The sequence below is a fragment of the Amblyraja radiata genome, chromosome 2, assembly GCF_010909765.2.
Source record: "Amblyraja radiata isolate CabotCenter1 chromosome 2, sAmbRad1.1.pri, whole genome shotgun sequence".
Taxonomy (NCBI): Eukaryota; Metazoa; Chordata; class Chondrichthyes; order Rajiformes; family Rajidae; genus Amblyraja; species Amblyraja radiata.
The window spans coordinates 53,018,952-53,040,172 of record NC_045957.1 but is presented as its reverse complement, the minus strand read 5'-3'; the positions used below and the strand labels follow the sequence as shown (position 1 = coordinate 53,040,172).

The following is a 21,221-nucleotide window of genomic DNA, read 5'->3' as shown; positions in this document are numbered from 1 at the left end:
ATTCCACAAGTTCATCACTGGGTGGGAAAATTTCTTGATCTTAGCTGAAAATTACATTACTCATATCCTGAGGCTGTAATGTTTGATTCTGCGCTCTCCAGTCACGAGGAACATTGTCCTTGGATCTAGTCTGTTTAAATTCCTTTTAGAATGTTTAGTGGTTTTGAGGAAATCCTCTTTGTTCTTTTGTCCAGGGAACATAATCAGCAAATCTCTCCTCATAGATCAGTCTTGCCAATCCAGGATTCCATCTGGTAAACCTTTGTCGTGTCCCTCCTTGGCAGGAATATTTTCCTCAGATAAATAGACTACACAGCTGCAAAAGCCGTTTTAAATTCTGTATTCAAATCCTCTTGCAATAAAGGCCAGCACGCTCCTTGCCTTCCCAAATGCTAGGTGCACCTGAAAGATTCAGTAATCAGCGGAAAAGGACACATAAATGTTGTTGCGCCATACTTCTTCCCTAGTTTATAACCTGTCTTTCCATATTTTTAACCATCATGATCAACACATATTTATCCATGTTAAACTGCATATTTGCCCACTTGCCTAACTAGTTTAAATCACTTAAACGCCTCTTTGCCTCCTGCTCCTTGTTCACATACCTACGTGTCATCTCCAAACTTGGAGATGTTACTTGTAGTACTCTCAGCCAATTACACATTGCAAAAAGCTGCGATCGAAGCAATGATCTTTGTTGCACCCCATTAGTCATTGGCTGGCACCCCGGTAAAAATTCCTACTGTTTCCTGCAAGTCCAGGAAAGCATTAAATCGTGCTTTGATTTTACATATTTCTTATGTGGTAACATCACCTGCATATTCCCTCCACAGATGCTGCCTGGCCCACCAAATTCCTTCACCTTGTGTTTTGTTCAAGATTCCAGCAGTTCCTTGTCTCCACTATTCCTTGTGTCTATACTACTTATATTAATTTGTTAGGTTACTACCTCAAAAGACACTACAGGATATATTAAGCATAACTTCCTTTTCACTAACCTATGCTGTGCCCAATTCCACTGATACATTCCAAGTACAATTACTGCATCTTTTATAATAGATTTTAGCTTTTCACATATTATTTCTAGAGCATTTCCCTTAAATCTGTAATATTGATTATCAGTCCCGAGTTCTTAGCCTACATCATTTTTCAAGTACTATTTATTTACTAATACTGATTTCTTCAGTCCCCCCCTCAGCCTAGGGCCTCAAAAGCTAGGGGGCCTCCGGCCAAGGTGTTTTTTCCCCATTGCTTTGCGGGAGTGCCCGTTTCGCCGGGCCGGGTGGGGGGCTGTGGTGTCTGTGGCGCGGAGTCGGAGCCTCGCTGCGTGGGAGGGAGAGAGGAGAGGGAAGGAGAGAGAGGGAGGGATGTGAGAGGGGGAAAGGGGTTGAGACAGAGGGGGGAGAGATTTAGGGGAGGGGGAGAGAGAGAGGGGAAGGGGGGAGAGAGAGAGATGGGGGGAGAGAGGTGGAGGGAGAGGGAGGGGGGAGAGGGAAAGCAGGATTATCGTTAGTGAGATTGCAAAATTAAGGTAGGTTTTAGAGCAATTATATTTTCTCCATGTGAGATATATGGTTTGTGCTCACAATCACTACTCAGAGACTAAATCGTGGAAACAAGAAATGCTTTAATTGCGAGTCTGCAGAATCGGGTGCCTCTCCAAGTTGAGACACACCGAGCAAAGGAAAAACGTCTATTTTTATAGAATTCAGTATACAGTCTTTATTGATCGGACGCCTCCCCTTCTGACCCCTTCCAATCAGGGTACCGAGGTTCACAATCTTCCAACCCTCCCCTCCGTGCGTCATCAATCATTCCCTCTCCTCCCACATCATACATCGTATGTACATTTAAATTAGGTTCTTTGTCATGAGGGGCGTAAAGTTATTATTCATTTATTTTATTAAGCATGCTCAGTAGCTGTTGCCCTAACCTACTTAATTGCCTTTGACCTAAAGAATAGCTTCTGTGTTGTCAGCTACATTCCTTACCTCATCTTGTTATTCTACAATGTTATCAACAGCTCTGAAGGTCTGACTGTTTGTTCGAATCACAAGGTTGGTGATTCCAACTCATCGGCCCATCACAAGGTCGGTGACTACAATAATTCGGCCCCTCACAATGATGGTGGATTAATCATCTTATCCCTCACAATCCTCCCTTTTTCTTTTGCTACGCATCCTGTATTAAACCCCATTCCTAGACTTCCTGCTGTTCCAAAGCTAATAACATTCTTTTTATCTCTCTTTCCTCTGGGTCCTCTCTCGGCCTCATTATCATTATCTTCTGGACGCCCCCTTTCTCCCCCATGGGGACTACAACTGCCTGCATTTGGCTTATACTTCTAGTTATAAGAACCCTGAGACATGGTATACAACAGGGGATAATGATCAATGCAGCTAATGCCCATAAAATCACCAGTCCCACCGCTTTCCACCAGGCTCCTCCTAAGATGTAATCCCACCATCCTGCTCCCATGATTGTGTTCCATCTCTGTACCGGGACATGTGCTATTTTTCTGATCCCTTCTGATATATCCATTACAGCTTGCCCGTTGTCATCTATGTTTAGGCAGCAATTAGAGAGGTTGAATTTTCCGCATACTCCTCCCTCTTCGGCTAGTAAGTAGTCTAAGGCCAAACGGTTTTGGTATATCGCTGTTCTCATCTGTGTCTGCTGCTTCGCCAACATCTCTAGTGCAGATGCAGTCTGGTTAGTAATTACTTCCAGCACTGCCTGTAGTCTTATGATCCGATTTAACATATACACTGGGGTCCGGTAGCCCCAGGATCCGTCCTGTGCCCAAGTGGCTGGTCCATAATATGAGATGATTCTTGCAGGTGGCCACTCATCATTTTCCCATTTTCCGATGTCCATTCTTCTCTTCGTTCGGTGTAGATCGTCAAAGATGGGTGTTCCTAGCGACCGCCCCTCCTCAGTGGTCAACAAAAAAAACCGTGGTTGTACCAGTCCAATTAAACAAGTCCCACTCCATTTTTCTGGCAATACCGAGTATGCCTTGTGTCTGCATATCCATAGCAGTCCTTCAGGGGCCGGTCCACTAGAGGTAACATTGTCCCATATGTCCTGCAACACTGGGATTCCCTGGTAAGGGTTGTTCCCGGTGCAATTCCATAATCCAGTCGATTCGCTTCCATCAGTCTTCATCCAGATAGTACAGTTTCCTTCATCTTTACAGTGGGATACCATTGAGGTTCCTCTGGCCACCACACTCGGGATTGATTTGGCCACTGGGTGATGATGCGCTGGCAGGGGCTGCTGCCTACTAGGATGGCATCCTTTGCCCAGGGCCTGGCGATACACTCAGTTCCAACCGGGGTGTGTGTCAGGACCCATTCCTGGGGACTTCGATCTCTTCCCACCGTCAAATTCCACTTTATCAGGTCCCATACCTCAATGATAGATCCTCTCCATGGCCAGCGTGAGCTCATCAGTGGTCCTCCACAAACCCAACAGTTAGTCACATTCAGGGTTCTGGCTATCCGGAGGGCCAAGTCCACAAACAGGTTTCTCCCCACTTCCGGGATCTCAAGCTGCTGCTTTATTTCATCATACATAGTCTGGTGCAGTTGAGGCTGGGAAGGTGGGGGAGGTTTGTTGACTACTGCTTCTGCGAACTTCCCTATCACTACCTCCTTAATTTTGTCTAATGTTTCCTCCCTGGCTCGGGAAGGGATGCCTAACTGTCCTCTCTTGGTCATGCAGACCCATTTCTCCCCTTTTGGGCAGGTAATGTGCCCAAAACTTCCTACATGTCCCTTATTTTCTACTACATAATACCCCCTCCCCCCATCCTGACAAACAGCTCTAGTCCTTAGGTCGTAGCAATCATCACTTACATGGGAATGATAGGTAAATGATCTGGTTGTTCGCCCTCCATATCTGATAAGATGGTAGCACTTATCACAGTTATTAACACTTCTTATAATGGTTACATACATAGTTAGTAATACTACAACTGCTCCTTTCATGCTGTTAGTTTCATACACTTATTTCTTACTGAAAGTTAATGCCAGGGGCTTATTCCCTGGTTTTACCGTCCACTGATCGTCTTTCTCAGGAACTGACGGCGGGTCAACGGGTCCTTTAACCCGGGTCGCATGTGTCCACCCTTTTTCTTTTGTTCGTACTGCTGTCTCCATTGTCAGCAATGCCAGGTATGGGCCAGTCCACCGGGGCTGCAGTTTCTCCTCCTTCCAACTTTTAATCAGTACCCAGTCACCGGCCTTTATAGCGTGTATTGGAAAGTCGAGTGGTGGACTTTGTGCCAACAGTCCTTTTATTTTTAATTCTGCAAGGGAACGAGACACTGCCAGTAAATAGTTCCTCAGGAACACATCGCTGCCTTCGAAGGTCGGCGTGCCCTCTACCTTTCCAAGATAGGGCAGCCCAAACAACATTTTGTAGGGAGACACCGCAATATCTTTACGGGGTGCCGTTCGTATTCTTAATAATGCAATTGGTAAACACTTAGTCCAAGTCTGAAGAAGGGTTTCGGCCCGAAACGTCGCCTATTTCCTTCGCTCCATAGATGCTGCTGCACCCGCTGAGTTTCCCCAGCAATTTTGTGTAGTCCAGGGTAGTCTGGTTTCCTCCATTAACTTAGTTATCTGTGTTTTAAGGGTTGCATTCATCCTTTCCACTCGCCCAGAACTCTGGGGGTGCCAGGGTGTATGCAATTTCCAATTTATTCCCAAGGTACTGCAAACCAACAGGTGAACCTTAGAGGCAAAATGTGTTCCTCGGTCGGAATCTATGGATTCGATGACCCCGTATCGGGGAATGATTTGTTCTAATAATATCCGGGTTACTGCCTGAGCGGTGGCATTTATCGTGGGAAATGCTTCCACCCACCTGGTGAAATGGTCTACAACTACTAGGAGGTACTTCCACCTTTGTATTCTTGGAAGTTCTGTAAAATCTACCTGTATTCTCTGGAAGGGTCTTATAGCCAATTGTTGTCCTCCACCAGGGACAGCTCTCATTACCTTCTTGTTAACCCTCTGACATAACACACAACCGGAGACTGTCTGCTTAGCCAAAGTATAGATACCTCGGCAAGCGTAGGTCCGTAGTAGTGTGTCACACAGGGCCTGCACTCTCCAATGTGACTGGGAGTGCAGTTGTGTCATCAAATCCCGAGTTAATCCTTTGGTTAATATTTGTTTCCCATCGGCGTCCACCACCTCCCGTCAGTGGAACGCCGAGCCCCTAACTCATTCATTTTATCCTCCTCCTCCTGTGAGAATACAGGTATCTTTCCTACTCCTTCCCTTAATGGTATTAAAGACAACATCCTCACTGTTCCTTCTGTCGCTGCCTTTTTGGCGGCTCCGTCTGCCGCTTCATTTTCCCTTGCTTCTAATGAGTTCCCCTTTTGGTGTCCCGCCACATGGACCACCGCTATCCTTTGTGGCAAATGTAATGCTTCCAGCGCCTTCTCAATTAATTGCTCATGTGCCAACTCCTTTCCTCTTGCTGTAATCATCCCCCTTTCTTTCCATATTCTCCCAAACGTGTGCACTACTCCAAATGCATATTTGGAGTCGGTGTACACCGTTCCTTCCTTCCCCTCCAACAATTCTAACGCCCGTATTAAGGCATACAATTCACATGACTGAGCCGACCAACTACCTGGCAACCTGCCCGCCTCCACTCCTTCAAATCCTTCTCCTCCTATTATGGCATACCCACTATATCTTTTTCCATTTATACAGCAGGAAGAACCGTCTATAAACCACCTTTCTCCCTCTACCAGAGGCTGCTCCTCCAAATCCTCCCTGCTCTTGGTCTGTAGTTCTATAACTTCGCTACAGTAGTGTTCTGGTCTCTGCCCTTCCTGCTCGTCGTCCGCCGAGTATAAAAACTGGGAAGGGTTTAAATTCTTATCGGTCAGAATGGTCAAATCGTCTTTTTCCATAAGTATCACTTCGTACTTTAGGATCCTGGAGTCAGTCAACCACCGGTTGGACTTCTGAGTTAGTATTGTCCGGACCGTGTGGGGAGTAGATACTACCAGGTCACCTCCAAATGTCAATTTTCTACTTTCTTCCACTAATATTGCTGTTGCTGCGACCGCTTGAATACATACAGGCCACCCTCGTGATACCGGATCCAAGAGTTTAGAAAGGAATGCGACTGGCTGTCGCTTCCCTCCTCTCTTTTGTGTCAGTACCCCCAACGCAATTCCATTCTCCGCATTAACAAAGAGATGGAATGGTTGATCGATGGACGGGAGGGTCAGTGCGGTGATCAGGCTATTCTTTATTTCTCCAAATATCTGTTCATCCTCAGAATCCCATTGTACTTTATCAGTCTCCTCACACAATTTATCATACAAGAACTTGACTTGTCGGGTGTAATTGTCTATCCATAATCTACAGTATCCAATTAACCCGAGAAACTTCCTGATTTCTTTTTTGTTCCTTGGCATCGGCAGCCCGGTGATTCAAGCAATTCTTTTGGGGTTTATTCTCCTTTTCCCGTCACTAATCAGGTGTCCTAGATATTTAACCTCCTATTCTACAAATTGTAGTTTATTTTTGGGCACTCTCAATCCCTTTCCCCCTAAAAAGTTTAAGAGGGTTATGGTTGCATCCCTTACTGGCTCTTCTTCTCCGCCTGAGAGTAACAAATCATCTACGTACTGCAATAATTGTGTCCCATAGGTCCTGGGAACATCCTCTAATACTTGTTCTAATGTTTGCCCGAACAAGTTCGGGGATTCAGTAAATCCCTGAGGGAGCACAGTCCATCGATACTGTTGCTTCCTCAGTGTGTCTGGGTTTTCCCACTCGAATGCAAAGAGGTCTCTACTTTCCTCAGCCAGGGGGCAGCTCCAAAAGGCGTCTTTCAGATCTACCACACTGAACCACCTATGGTTAGGGGGTATACGTCCCATTATGGTATAAGGATTTGGGACTACCGGGTGTCGAGCCCTAACTACCCTATTCAATTCTCTTAGGTCCTGGACCAGTCGGAACGTTCCGTCAGTCTTTCTTACAGGGAGTATTGGCGTGTTGTAGGGGGACATACAACTCTCCAATACTCCATCCTTCAGTAAGTTTTCTATAATTGGCTGCAGCCCTTTCCTTCCTTCCATTGAAATCGGATACTGTCTTACTTGTACTACTTCACTTCCTTCTCGCAAGGCTATCCTCAGAGGTGGTATTCTTAGCCCTCCCCTATTTCCCTCTCTTGCCCACACCTGTGAGACTATTCTTTCTTCATCTTCGGTCGTCAATTTATATAGTTGTACTATAATCTGTCCACCTACGGGAGCTGTGCCCATTCCTAATTGAACTTGTAAGTCCCTTCCCATCAGATTTATTCCTGCCTGGGGCACCAGGATTAAGTCTTCCATGGCCTCTCGATTTTCATATCTTACCATTACTCCTTCTATCTCGGGAGCTGTCATTACCTTTCCCCCTACTCCAGAGATTTTGACTTGCTTTTCCCCTAATCCCATTCCCTCCGGTATCCTGGTTACACTTGATCTTTCCGCCCCTGAGTCCACCATAAATACCGTGTCTTCTCCTTGGGGACCTAATTTTAAGTTTACCAAGGGTTCCCGTGTACGTCCTACACACCCCAAGGAGGGGAACCCCTGACCCCCCTATTCCTCCATCAGTGTGTACGATTGTACTTCATGCCTTATCTTTGGACATTCTCTTTTAAAGTGTCCTTCTTTGTGACAATGATAACACCGGGATGGCCCGGTGCGCCATCCCCCTGATCCTTGTTCTTTATTTCCTGGGGGACCCCAACCTTGGTCCCTCCATTCACCCCTTCCTCTTCCTCATCCTCTACCTCTACCTCGTTCTTGGTCACCATAAGTGCCCAGCCTTCTGTCACCTTTGTTGTTCTTTTCTACTACCTGCTGCACTGCTTGTAACATCATTTTTGCTTTTCCTTTCTGTCGTTCCTCATCTCGTCGTACGTATACCTTCTGAGCCTCTGTTAACAACTGGTTCAATGGCTTTTCATTCCAGTCGTCCAATTTCTCCAATTTCTTTCTGATATCTGGCCATGACTTGGTTACAAAATTAGCCCTTAACAACTGCTGCCCTGCTCCTGAATCAGGTTCTATCCCAGAATACTGCTGCATATTTTTCCGCAATCTCTGTAAGAACGCTGTCGGGGCCTCATCTTTCTGTTGGCTGCTCTCAAAGGCTCGTTCGAAGTTCTGTCCCTTCGGAACAACCTCTCTAATGCCTTTAATTATGATTTCTCTAAGATCCCTCATACTTTTCCTCCCTTCCTCTGTTAGGTTGTTCCAAGTGGGTGCTGTGATAGGATATTTCGCCTCTCCCCCAACCGCATCTGCACTATCCCCGCCCACCAGATTCCTTTCCCATATTTTCATCCCCGCCTGTCTTATCATCTGCCTTTCTTCTGATGTAAATAAATTTCCCATGATCGACATTATTTCTTCCCAGGTGTATGTATTTGGTCCTAAAAACAAATCCAACTGTTCGGCTAATCCCAAGGGATCCTCCAATAGACTTTTCATTTCTTTTTTAAAGCTCCGCACCTCCGAACTTGTGAGGGGCACATTCACATATCCCAGTCTGCCCACATTCCCTCCTAAAGGAACTTCTCTAACGGGTTTCATCTGGTATGTCCTCCTTGATACTTGTTTTGGCACCAAGTTTTTTGATCTGGTCACTCGATAATTGTCAGAAAGAGGAGGGTCCTCACTCGGGCCCTGGTAGGATGCAGGGTTCGATTCCCCCACCCCAGCCTTCTCCTCAATGTCCCCGTCCCCCTCCTCTTCTTTGAAAGTTTGGGGTCCCTGGTTCTCGCCCCCCCTCACGGGAGGAGCAGATGCCCTGACCACGGGGGTTCCTTGGGTTGGTACGGAGGACGGGATGATTTGCACAGGCAGCCCCTGCGCCAATGGTGGCAGGGGTTGCGGCTGTGGGTCCATATATGGGGGGGGTAGGCGCCATAGGTGACCGTCATCAGGATGACCATGGTGAGGTTCATCCTTCTTTTCTTCTGTTTTTAGTGGGTACATCCCATTGTAGGGTATCCAACACTGGGCGTAATCTATTTCTATCTGATTTAACGGTTCTTTCTTATTTACGAATATTTTCAAGGCCTGTTTTACCCAATCCTCATTGGATCCCAACCTTGGCCACCACACTGAACTCCCTTTTATGGGTTCCTTTGAAAAAGCTACTTTCTTAACTACTAAACCAGGTTCGCTTCTTAATAAACAGACACCACACAAACTGTTTGGTAGACCAGTTCACAACTTTACTTATTATCGGCCGATGGAAGGGAGGGAGAACTCCAGTCAAGTGACCATTACAGACACTTGACCGTCCTCCGTTCACCTCACTGAACAACAGAATTACATTGCCTTAAATAGGGTTTTTTTGTCCCCTTAGCACATTTCACAGACATTAGTCATGGTCAGAGGTACAGGAAAAGGTTTCCACAGAATGCATCACATCAAAGGCCTTTTGTTTACATAGTACAAGATAACATTGGCCATTTGGTTTACGACATTTTATCTTTCCACTTCCCTGGTTTCTCTCTCGTCCTTCATAAACATTGGCTATTTGGATAATGCCATTTTATCTTCACAGAGATCACCCTAGCTCTTTCGCTGCTTCCTCTCTGTCATTTGGTCCTTCATAAACATAGGCCATTTGGTTTATGGCATCTTACTTCAAAGATGTGACTAGCTGTTTCTCTCTTCCTTTCTCTGTCACTTCCTCACTTGGGAGACAATGTTATAGGATTTATTATCCCACACACCCGTAACCTGAGGCAAGCCTAATTTGAGACTAAATATAGGCTGTAAGCTAGCCCAGAAGCCAATTTAATATCTTCTTATATTTTAACTAAAATTCAGCTTCATCACCTTTGGCCATTCAAAGTAACAATACTTTATCATGACTTTCTTACTTTTACCCTGAGTCCCCCCCTCACCCCATCCGTGCAAAATCCGCCCCAATGGACTATCAGGCGGAATGTGCGGCTCTTCACCAGTTTGAGCCTTTTTCCCCGGGCCCTTACTTTGCCCGTTCCGGTTACCCATCCCTGTCAGACCTTTTCCCGTCCAACAGAACCCAATCACCCGAGTAATACTTAATAGTCAATATTCTTACCCGAGTCCTGTGCACATGAATTGCTCGATTGATTGATCCCTTTCACCGGATTCCCTCTTGTTTCCAGAGTCTCTTGTCCGAATATCACTCGCTCAAACCGCTGACAGCAAGCAAGGAGATCAGAGACTGCTGAAATCAGCAGGGTGCACCTTCCCTTCCTTTCGTGCCACCGTCAAGCGGCCGGAGTGAGATTCCGGACGAGCCCCCAACTTGTGAGATATATGGTTTGTGCTCACAATCACTACTCAGAGACTAAATCGTGGAAACAAGAAATGCTTTATTTGCGAGTCTGCTGAATCGGGTGCCTCTCCAAGTTGAGACACACCGAGCAAAGGAAAAACGTCTATTTTTATACAATTCAGTATACAGTCTTTATTGATCGGACGCCTCCCCTTCTGACCTATCCAATCAGGGTACCGAGGTTCACAATCTTCCAACCCTCCCCTCCGTGCGTCATCAATCATTCCCTCTCCTCCCACATCATACATCGCATGTACATTTAAATTAGGTTCTTTGTCATGAGGGGCGTAAAGTTAATATTCATTTATTTTATTAAGCATGCTCAGTAGCTGTTGCCCTAACCTACTTAATTGCCTTTGACCTAAAAAATAGCTTCTGTGTTGTCAGCTACATTCCTTACCTCATCTTGTTATTCTACAATGTTATCAACAGCTCTGAAGGTCTGACTGTTTGTTCGAATCACAAGGTTGGTGATTCCAACTCTTCGGCCCATCACAAGGTCGGTGACTACAATCACTCGGCCCCTCACAATGATGGTGGTTTAATCATCTTATCCCTCACAATATGAATAATATCAAACAATTGGAACTGCTTTCTTTTCCTTGATAGCAATACTGAAAAATATGTATTCCATAGTTTGCAACTTTCATTTTGCATCATATTTTTAATGTGCACACACTAACACAGTCGAACAGTAACAGGCAATCAAATCAACACACAAAACCTTTTCTAAAAAAATGTTTTATTTACTGTAAAAACTTACAGTATTTTTTTTGCAGTGTTTGCATTCTCCTTTATAACATTTTACAGTACAACTTGATTATTAAAACAAGGACAGCTAAAATTCTTGATTTAAAAAAAATATATATAACAATGATCCCAATCATCCCATTCCAACCACTCATTACTCTTGACTCAACCAAAATTATTTCTGAAATATTGGTCATATATTTGGTGCAAAAATGCAAAGAAATTTGGCTCAGAATGCACCAGAGAGCTTCTAAAACCCCAGAACTTTCAGGGCCTGGTGTATAATACTTTTTACACTGTCATAGGCCTTTCTTACATATTCTGTCACAACGCACTGTAGTCTCTAAACACTTCTGTAATTTTCCTTGCCCTCCATTTCAAAATAATAGTGTTTTAAGCCGATAACTTGACACTAACACTGGCAATAAATAAAAAGCGCAGCTTTCCAGTCCTTATCTCATTGGCCACGCTCGGCTGCACATCGGTGCAAAACTAGTGGACTCTTCCATCTTCCTCTCGTCGTTTGGGTGGGGCCTCACATATGGAATAGCCTAGGGCCTCTCTTCATCTAAATCCAGCCCTGGCTGTAATGTGCTGAATGTGGAACTGGGCTTCAACCTACTCGAACCACAAGTGGGGCTGTGATGTCCAGAAAACAGGCAGTTAAATGGAAACTGCATTCTGCTGGGCTGGGCTGTCGGCTGCGTCCATGATAAAAATCCAAAATAAATTGTTTTGGATCGTCGGGGTAACCACTGTAGAGATCCAAGCGTTGTGAACAAAACAGTGTCTTTATTAACAAATACAGTTTTGCACACAAGCACATTTAGGCAAGACTCAAGTAAAGTTCCTGCCGTTGTTATCAGGCACACCAGTTGACTGACGACTTTCTCATCACCAACTCCCTCCAAAACTCTGTCACGTCATAGTCCCAGCACTTCTGACAAGGGCTCGAGCAATAAGTGGCTTGACCACTAGATGTCGTCACACACAATAGATTTATTCGTCAGTCAACTGTTTATACTATTCTTATAACAAATGTAAAGCACTTTGGCCAACGAGAATTGTTTTTTAAATGTGCTATATAAATAAATGTGACTTCACTTGAGATTTGAGTGTGAAAAGGTCTACTGTTCTTATCCTGTGTAACCATGTGTGACTCATAACAATGTGAGTAAATCTCGTGCCTTCTGAAGTCTTAGTACACCACTCAGTTCAGAGGCTATAAATACTGGCTTGGTCAGTTAATTATAAATCAGGGATAGATTTATTAAAAAAGTATTAAATAAGTTTATTTAAACATATTGATAATCGGAAGTGAAGGTAAATGTTTTATGAGCATATGCAGCAAGAACAGTTTGTTACTTGTTTGTTCTATATTGAACAGTTTGTTGCAGTTTGTTCTATATTGCAACTGGAAACAAAGGAGAGAACGTTGAAAACTATCCATTGTATTTAAGCTTAGTCTATGAAGATAGGTTCCAATGTTTCTTTAACAAACTGCTTACAAAAAATGTATTGTCGACACTGTACTTAATTGTGATCTTTAATGCCTATTTGTTGTCCCAAATGGCACTAAAAGGTCAAACACTATTCAGAAACATTACCAACTTCTGTCCTCTCTAGTAATCTGGCACTTAATCCAAAACAGATTCATTCATCTTTATCGTTTTAATGAACCATCTTGTGCACAGCAAGAGCCACTCCATTCTTTCTAATAATATTCAAAGACATATATTGTACAAAGTGTTTGAGATATGATAAGACACAATAAGCCGCTATTTTCAGGGAGTTCCTTTAGATTCTCCGACGTTGCTTTGGAGGTTTTGTTTGCATCTCTTCAGCTTCTGTTGTAGAGACAGACAATACCTAATAAAAAGAAGATTTTTTTTTTAAATTGATGAATTTACCCATTAATTTTTACAAGATACTTTCAAGCATAACATTATGGTGTTTTTTTTTAGCTTTTCCTTTATAATGTCTCTCTCCCATATACCACTTACTTAAAAAAGGCAAGTGGTTTATTCTCTGCTCTTTGCTGATTGTATCATGAACGAATCCTTAAATTGCAAGCAGTAGCAGCAAAATAAGGGTCATGGTAACTGACGTCGTATTTAAATGTAAGTTTTGTTGGCACTACGTTCCTGTTTCCTCTCAGCACACACCTTCCAATTGTGCATAGTTCATCTCTGATACTCCCAGTCACGTCTTTGGATTCGCTCCCAAACAATTTGTAGTTCTGGATCCTTGTCCGACTCTTCTTCCATTTCCCTTGTTCTCAGTGCTCTTGGTGTAGAGTGTACATCAAAATTTTTTTACAAACGATTCTGCTGCTGTCTCTAGTGTAGCACACCTAACGCTTCTGCGGTCTCTCTACTCATGAGTGGCTCTCTGTGAGGGGAAACCATGTGCCCAGATTGAAAGTGGATGCTTAGACTCCAACAGTCCAAATACAGTGATCCACATCGCTGGAAAGAACAATACAGCTGACTCATTATCCAGATTGCTGAAGGCAGACAAGCTGCAAGGGTCTACACTGGAGACAGAAGCAGAATCGCTTGTAGGATTTCGACGAATAAACCAAAGTGTTTATGTTCAGTGCCCTTGAAATGTGTTTATTACATTCGGATCAAGGCGAGGATCTGACAAATAGGAACAAAAGCATATTATCTGACTTTCCTCAAATGGATACTCCCACCTAACTATGCTTGCATGCTTAGGTGGGAGTAATTACCATGGGTGAGAGTAACCCTAAAAACAAAACTGGATATATTACCCAGGGAAAACCTATTTTTTGGGGATTCTTCATTGCCATGGTGAGGCCCAATGCAAACTAGAACTATACTTTATCTTCTGTTTAGGCACTGATTCAAAATGTTGACTGTTTCGCTTTGTATAGATTTTGATGTATTTAGCTTTTTAATCTTTCTTCTCTTTCACTGATCAGACTTTCCCAGTTGTTCATATGCACGCCTTTCTATTCTTCTGATCAAAGATCCTGAAGCCGAAATGTTAACTTTGTTTAGTTGAACCTGCTACTCAAACTGCTGGACATTTTCAACAACTTGTTTTTAAGTTAAAAAATTGCTTACCTCTGTAAGTTTATTTCGAATCAAAGACGCAGAGATATTTAAGGAATTATCCTCCATGTCTACTTTTGGCATATCTGGACATTTTGGTCCTATTATTGGGGCATTATCAGCAGGTAATCTGTCAAATACATTAATGTCCATTTGCTGGTTTATTTTCTTCTTGACCTGCAGCTGCATATTCCTGGGAACAAATCTTGAGACACAAGTTCTGAAGTTAGAGACCCGTGCTTTTGTTTCTGAACGCCGTATGTTCTTAGAATCATTAGATTTGTCCAAATTTTGCTTGTGGGAAAAAGGTAATGGAGATTCATAGCAGTTTTTCATACAACGGACATCTTCATGTAATATTGCATGTGACAAAGACACTTGCGGATTTTCTTGTCTGAACCTTGATATGGAAAAAGACTGTTGGCCATCTTCCTGTGGTGGAGGCAATAACATTGGGTAACCATACATGGTAAAATCGGCATTTCTTTCTTGCTGGTCAGGTTCTGAACTTTCACATTGTTCAGGCTTTTCAGAACGTCTTCCTTTCATGACAGTTGGTGACATAACTGCATTTCCACCGTATTTTACTCCCATATACTGATCTGCACCTCAAAATAAAAGTATTGAAGAGAATTATTCGCTATTTAAGAAATTGCATCCTTATTATAACTATAAAACTGTGTGTGTGTGTGTGTGTGTGTGTGTTTTATTTGTTTGTGTGTGATCACATCTACTCGAAAAAAACGACGCACGAACGGGAAATCTTTTACAAAAAAAAGTTCTAAGATAGACAAAAATGCTGGAGAAACTAAGAGATACGTTGATATAGTGATAATTGACAGGAGACTGTCAGCACAGGAACTAATCACTTTGTCAGTGCTGGAACGGATAGATAATAAAGGGAAATTATTACACGGCTGTTTTGTCTTAAGAGAACCTTCACATTAAATGTCACCGCTCCCCACTACCATCTTGTGACTTTTATAATTTATGGTATAATATTAAATGAAACAAACTCTGCCTGAAATTAGTATCCCTGCTTTATTAGATTTTCTACTGCACTGCTTTTGCTGAATCTGAAAATGTATTACAATAAAATGTACAAAATATTTTTATTGTTAAAGTGCAGCTGCGTGCATTAGAATGCAACAAGCTATGCACGACAATAAAATAAATAAATTACAATTTAAATTAAAGTTAGTTGCTTAAGGTAACTACTTCATTGAAAAGCAGTTTAAAGAAAATCACAATAAAATGTTTTAATTATTGGGTTTTACCTGACCAGTTATTACAATTTGCTGGATACAGCGCACAAGGCAAACAGATACACTTTACATTTGAAGGATGATCCTTCATCCTTTCACAGATGAAGGAGGATGTAATAATTTGTTTTTAAAAAGCACTGCTCTACCAATTGTTGCCTGTTTTTTTGAGGGTTGCAAGAATGAAAAGTTGAAATTAAAAATGTTTTATTGTGAAATAAACAATGCATTCAACATAATGTAACCATTTTCCTGTTTGGATATAACAAACTATTTCTGGCTATGCTGTAAAGTGACAAAATGGAAGCTATTGACTAAAAAAACAAGTTCCATGAACATACCTCTATTGCCTGTTGTTCTCAATATGTACCTTCTCCTCTCATTTAATTTTGCTCTTGTATCCTCAATCGTTTCAAATTCAGGGGCATAACATACATGAAGCAAACCACCAAAAAAACTTTTCTCATCCTGTTTGCGTTTAGCTATTCTGGAAAAAAAAAATGATTAAAAGGCCTTAAGTACAATTTATAAGGGGATACTCATTTACAGAAAATAAACCTACAGAAAGTCCCCAGGTTACAACAGGGTTCTGTTCTCGAAAACCATTCGTATGTTGGAAGTGAACAAAAAAAGAGCGGGGGGGGGGGGGGGGACCACAAAATGATAGGAGAGTAAGCAGGCACTAGCCTGCTTCACTGAATGAGCAAGTCGGTTCAAAGCTCTCAGCTTTGCCCAGCTTGACCCTGGTGAGGCAAGAAATGACCTGTTCTTACACGACGGAAGATACCAATTAAATAGATTGGTTAGAATCAAAGTCATGTCCAATAAATCCAATACAAAAGGCAGTCCCATTTTTGCAATCATCATCTTTTACACAATTTTTTAAATGAATACAGATTTTACAAAGATTTATTGGAATTTCAGTGCCACAGAAATTAAACGGGACAGAAATTTTCTTATTTACAAATCATGTATCTTAATTATAGCAGGCAGCAGAGAAAAAATAAATACGAATTAAAGCCCTGTCCCACTGTACGAGTTCATTCAAGAGTTCTCCCCGAGCTTGCCCTGATTCGAACTTGGAGATTTACGGTAATGGCCCCTCATAAGTACTCGGGGCTCTCGTGGACATTTTTCAACATGTTGAAAAATCTTCCCGAGTCATCCCGAGCTTACCTGCCACTAGCGAGTCTTCCCGAGTGCCTGCCGTTAGCATTACGAGCCGCTAAGAGACGTCCCCGCTACGTTCATTCTACGTGCTTACCACAAGTTTGATTTTTTTTTTAAACTCAGGAGAGCATTTGAATGAACTTTTTATTTCATACATTATGTCAATTTAATGCATACAACTTTATCTAAGATTTTCAACTGATAACCACCCAACCCAGGATTGTTGCATATACAGTGCATTTTACATATTTTGGATATGTGGAACATATGAATAATGCATATCCTAAATACAAATCAATTATTAGACATACCATGAAGATAAATAAATCTGTTGCTTATTTGAACAATCCAATCATTGCAGATTAATCAATTTGATTATGGTACAAGAATTAAATTGAAAACATATTTTATGCATTAAGAAAATTATCCCGCTCATTACCTTGCGCTTTGTAACTTTTGGTACTTGATATGATAAACTTCAGTGAATTCCTCAGCTGGATATTCATCCAATGCAAAATATTCTTCAATGGTTCCATATAAAGCAAAGAGTTCAATCAGCTCCTTCATGACCCCCACAGCTGCCACTCCCTGGATTAGCAGGTGCCTGGATTCCAAATTTATTGTGTACACCTAGATCATGGTTACATATTATTGTGAATAAATCATAAAAAGATACAAGGAACATTTTAGCTGACACAAAATGCCTCCTTTAAATTTATTGCATATTCAAACAACAGATTCTACTCACAACAAATCTTCAACCTGAAATATTAACTTTTTTTCTGTCCTGATTGCCACTTGGCCTACTGAGTTTTTTTTGCATTTAGAATATTAAATCCTTGCAGTATACAAAAAGCACCCTTCTGCCCAACTTGCCTATGGCAACTAATATGCCCCATCTACACTAATTCCACCTGCTTACGTTTGGCCTATATCCCTCTAAACCTTTCCTATCCATGTACCTGTCCAAATGACAGGATTTTCATTTTTTATTTAAGGTTTCCAACTAAAAAACCTCCCACATTTTTGAAGTAATCAACATGTAGTTCAAATCCTGAAGTAATAACCAGAACACTTTCATTCTCCTCTGAAAGCTGTTGATCGTAACAAATAAGTTACATTGTATTCATAGGGTATAAAAAAAATCATGGGGCTGTAAAAATTCCATTGTTCCCTCGTTGGTACCCATGACAAATAAATTCGCTTGAAATTCATTTTAAGGTACAAGAAACATAAAATAGGAGCAGTCGTCCATTCCATCGCTCTAACCTGCCCTGCCATTGAACATGGTCGCGTTGAGCCTCATGTGTCCTTTTTTTGCCAGTTCCACATATCATTAAATTCCCTGATCTTTCAAAAAAATGTATCTACTTCTTCTTCAAACACTACAAATGATCACACCTCCCCAATTCTCCAGGATACAAGGGTTACATAGAGTGGTTGATATCTGCAACTCGCTGCCAGAGGCGGCAGCATGGAGCTATAACAACACGGACGCAAGTTAGTCTCAGATCGGTGGTGCGATCAGTTTCTGTGCTGATCGACTCGACAAGACGCCACAACTGCTTCACTCTCCAACTCAGCCACAAATGCCCTGCAGGTCTATTTTCTAAACCCAAGAGTAACCAAAACCCAAGACCATGAAGGCGACTCCACGGCAACCACCCGCGAACATGTGGCGACTGCATAGTCTCCTGCAGTTGCCCAAGTGGTAGAGGCCCTTTTACCTGTTCCTATTGGGAGGTTTCACAGCAGTTGGGTCACGACCCATGACCCGTACTGTTGCTACGCTACGCCAAGTGGAGTACACGCGATGAACTGCAGGTAAGCACTTACCATTGTTTCCAGCGTAGCGGGCCCGTTAAAACCCGCCGAAATTGTCAATTTTTGCACTGTAAATAATTATGGAAATCGGAATAAGCGTGAGAGACATTTAGCCTACTTCAGAATTCCAAAAGTGAGGAGAAATGACGGTAGATAGAAGCGAGAGCTGAAGGGACAACAACAGCCAGAGTGCTTGGTAAACATTGGCCGTTTGCTCACTGCATTTCATCAACTAAGGCATTATTTGTGTTTTTTCTTGATTCCTTTGGCATCTAAAAAGTTTCAGGTGATAAATCTGGCTGTATAAATTTAAAATCGCCCATGGTTCTCAAGTGGGTTTTTACATTCAAAAAGAAAACGCCTCTGAAGCAAAATTTACAGCCAGATTTATCACTTCTGAGACTTTTTAGATACCAAAGGAATCAAGAAAAACCACAAATAATGCCTTACTGTTGATGAAATGCAGTGAGCAAATTCGATAATTCCCAATATTTTCAATTCCGATATCTGCACGGCCAATGTTCGCCAAGCACTTTAGCTGTTGTTGTCCCTTCAGCTCTCGCTTCTCTTTACCTTCATTTCGCTTCACTTTTGGAATTCTGAATGTCTCTCACGCTTACCCGACTTCCACAATTTTTTACAACGCAAAAATTCAAAATTGTGGCTGTTTTTAACAGGTAGGAAAGTACGCGTTTCTTATATTAATAACATATATACCGGAAGTTACGGATGTCCTCCAGATGGATTGAGCGGCTCCGTGCGTCAAGCCCTATGACCCAGTGACCATACGTGCACACCCCCTATGGAGGATTAGAGCTGGGTCCAGGACCCCGACATCAACCAACTACATACATGTGAGGGAAAGAACTGCAGATGCTGGTCTAAATCGAAGAAAGACAAAAACTACTGGAGTAACTCAGTGGGATGGGCAGCATCTCTGGAGAGAAGGAATGGGTGACGTTCAGACCCGAAACGTCAGTCTCGACCCGAAACGTCACCCATTCCTTCTCTCCAGAGATGCTGCCCATCCCGCTGAGTTACTCCAGCACTTTCTGTCTAACAGTTGTAGTTACAGTCAGAGCAGCAAAGATCTTATTAAATGATAGGAAAGACTCAAGAAGCCAACTGCTGCTAATTCATGAGTTTGCTTATAGGGTGATTTCACGAAAGGTCACTGGAGCGTAAATCCCCACTCACGTGACCGAAATTTTTAACTGGGGGACAAGCGTCACTTCCGGTACATGTTAGTGGATGGGAAAACACGCACTTTCACACCCGTTAAAAACATCGAAAACGGCCAGTTTTTGAGCTGCAATTAAGTGAGCCGGTCGGGATGACCGTGAGGAACAGCTACCTAAATTTACAGCCCAAAAAAAAGATAGAAACTAAGGTAAATACAAGAGGGAGCTGAAGGTGTAAACACAGCGGAAGTGCTAACGGACTTTTTTCTTGGAGATTTAAAGATCCAAAATATCGGGAATTATCGCGTTTGCTCGCCGCATTTCATCAAAAGTGGCATTATTGACTTTTTATCTTTATTCATTTGTTATATGAAAAGTATTAAAAGTTAGAAACCCGTCACTAAAATTGCAAAATCGCCCATGGATCTCGGGTGAGTTTTAACATGCAAAATGAAAACGCTTCTGAAGCTCCATTTAAATAATCGTAAACTCTCAATGCGTTTTGAAATCAATTTTACTGAGATGCAAGCTTACGATTATTTAAATGGTAAATGGAGCTTCAGAAGCGTTTTCATTTTGCATGTTAAAACTCACCCGAGATCCATGGGCGATTTTGCAATTTTAGTGACGGGTTTCTAACTTTTAATACTTTTCATATAACAAATGAATAAAGATAAAAAGTCAATAATGCCACTTTTGATGAAATGCGGCGAGCAAACGCGATAATTCCCGATATTTTGGATCTTTAAATCTCCAAGAAAAAAGTCCGTTAGCACTTCCGCCGTTTTTACACCTTCAGCTCCCTCTTGTATTTACCTTAGTTTCTATCTTTTTTTTGGGCTGTAAATTTAAGTAGCTGTTCCTCACGGTCATCCCGACCGGCTCACTTAATTGCAGCTCAAAATCTGGCCGTTTTCGATGTTTTTAACGGGTGTGAAAGTGCGTGTTTTCCCATCCACTAACATGTACCGGAAGTGACGCTTGTCCCCCAGTTAAAAATTTCGGTCACGTGAGTGGGGATTTACGCTCCAGTGACCTTTCGTGAAATCACCCTATACAACTGAACGAATGTTTGTATGTACAAGAAGTTCGATGTACTTTCATCCGGCTGGCTTGAAATATTTGTGGCCACTACAGAGCAGTGAAACTGGAATTCTCTGCTGGAGGAAGACCATTGGATACGCGGAGCAAGAAGAAGGGTTTCGGCCCGAAACGTCGCCTATTTCCTTCGCTCCATAGATGCTGCTGCACCCGCTGAGTTTCTCCAGCATTTTTTGTGTACCTGCAACATTTTAGATGCCTTATTAATTAGAATCTGCTCGATAAATATTGTGGCAGGACTTACCTTAACAGCCCTCAGTCGGCGACCCTCCCTGTACTTGGGCCGTGTGAAGCACACATCTTTCTGCTGGTGGTGCTTCAGTGCCTCCACATCAAGAGCCGCCATCTTGGGCCGCGGGAAGGCGCAAGCCCCGCCCTTCCACCGCAAGCCCCGCCCTTCCACCGCAAGCCCCGCCCTTCCACCGCAAGCCCCGCCCTTCCACCGCGCCTATTGGACTAGTGTCGATGGGA

The 21,221-nt window shown here is 42.6% G+C and overlaps 1 protein-coding gene across 2 annotated transcripts; it reads right to left on the bottom strand.

Moving 5' to 3' along the window:
- Positions 1-12,220: 12,220 nt before the first annotated feature.
- rbm48 (RNA binding motif protein 48) lies at positions 12,221-21,219 on the bottom strand. Of its 2 annotated transcripts, none has more exons than XM_033046587.1 (5): positions 20,995-21,219; positions 17,084-17,274; positions 15,816-15,961; positions 14,225-14,814; positions 12,221-13,001 (listed from the first exon to the last, which is right to left on the bottom strand). In XM_033046587.1, the coding sequence occupies exons 1-5, from the start codon at positions 21,094-21,096 to the stop codon at positions 12,930-12,932; spliced, it is 1,101 nt and encodes a 366-aa protein (XP_032902478.1). In that variant the 5' UTR covers positions 21,097-21,219; the 3' UTR covers positions 12,221-12,929. The 2 variants fall into 2 exon arrangements, with proteins under 2 accessions (XP_032902478.1, XP_032902468.1); XM_033046577.1 differs by having other exon boundaries at positions 14,225-14,820; positions 20,995-21,130.
- Positions 21,220-21,221: the final 2 nt, after the last annotated feature.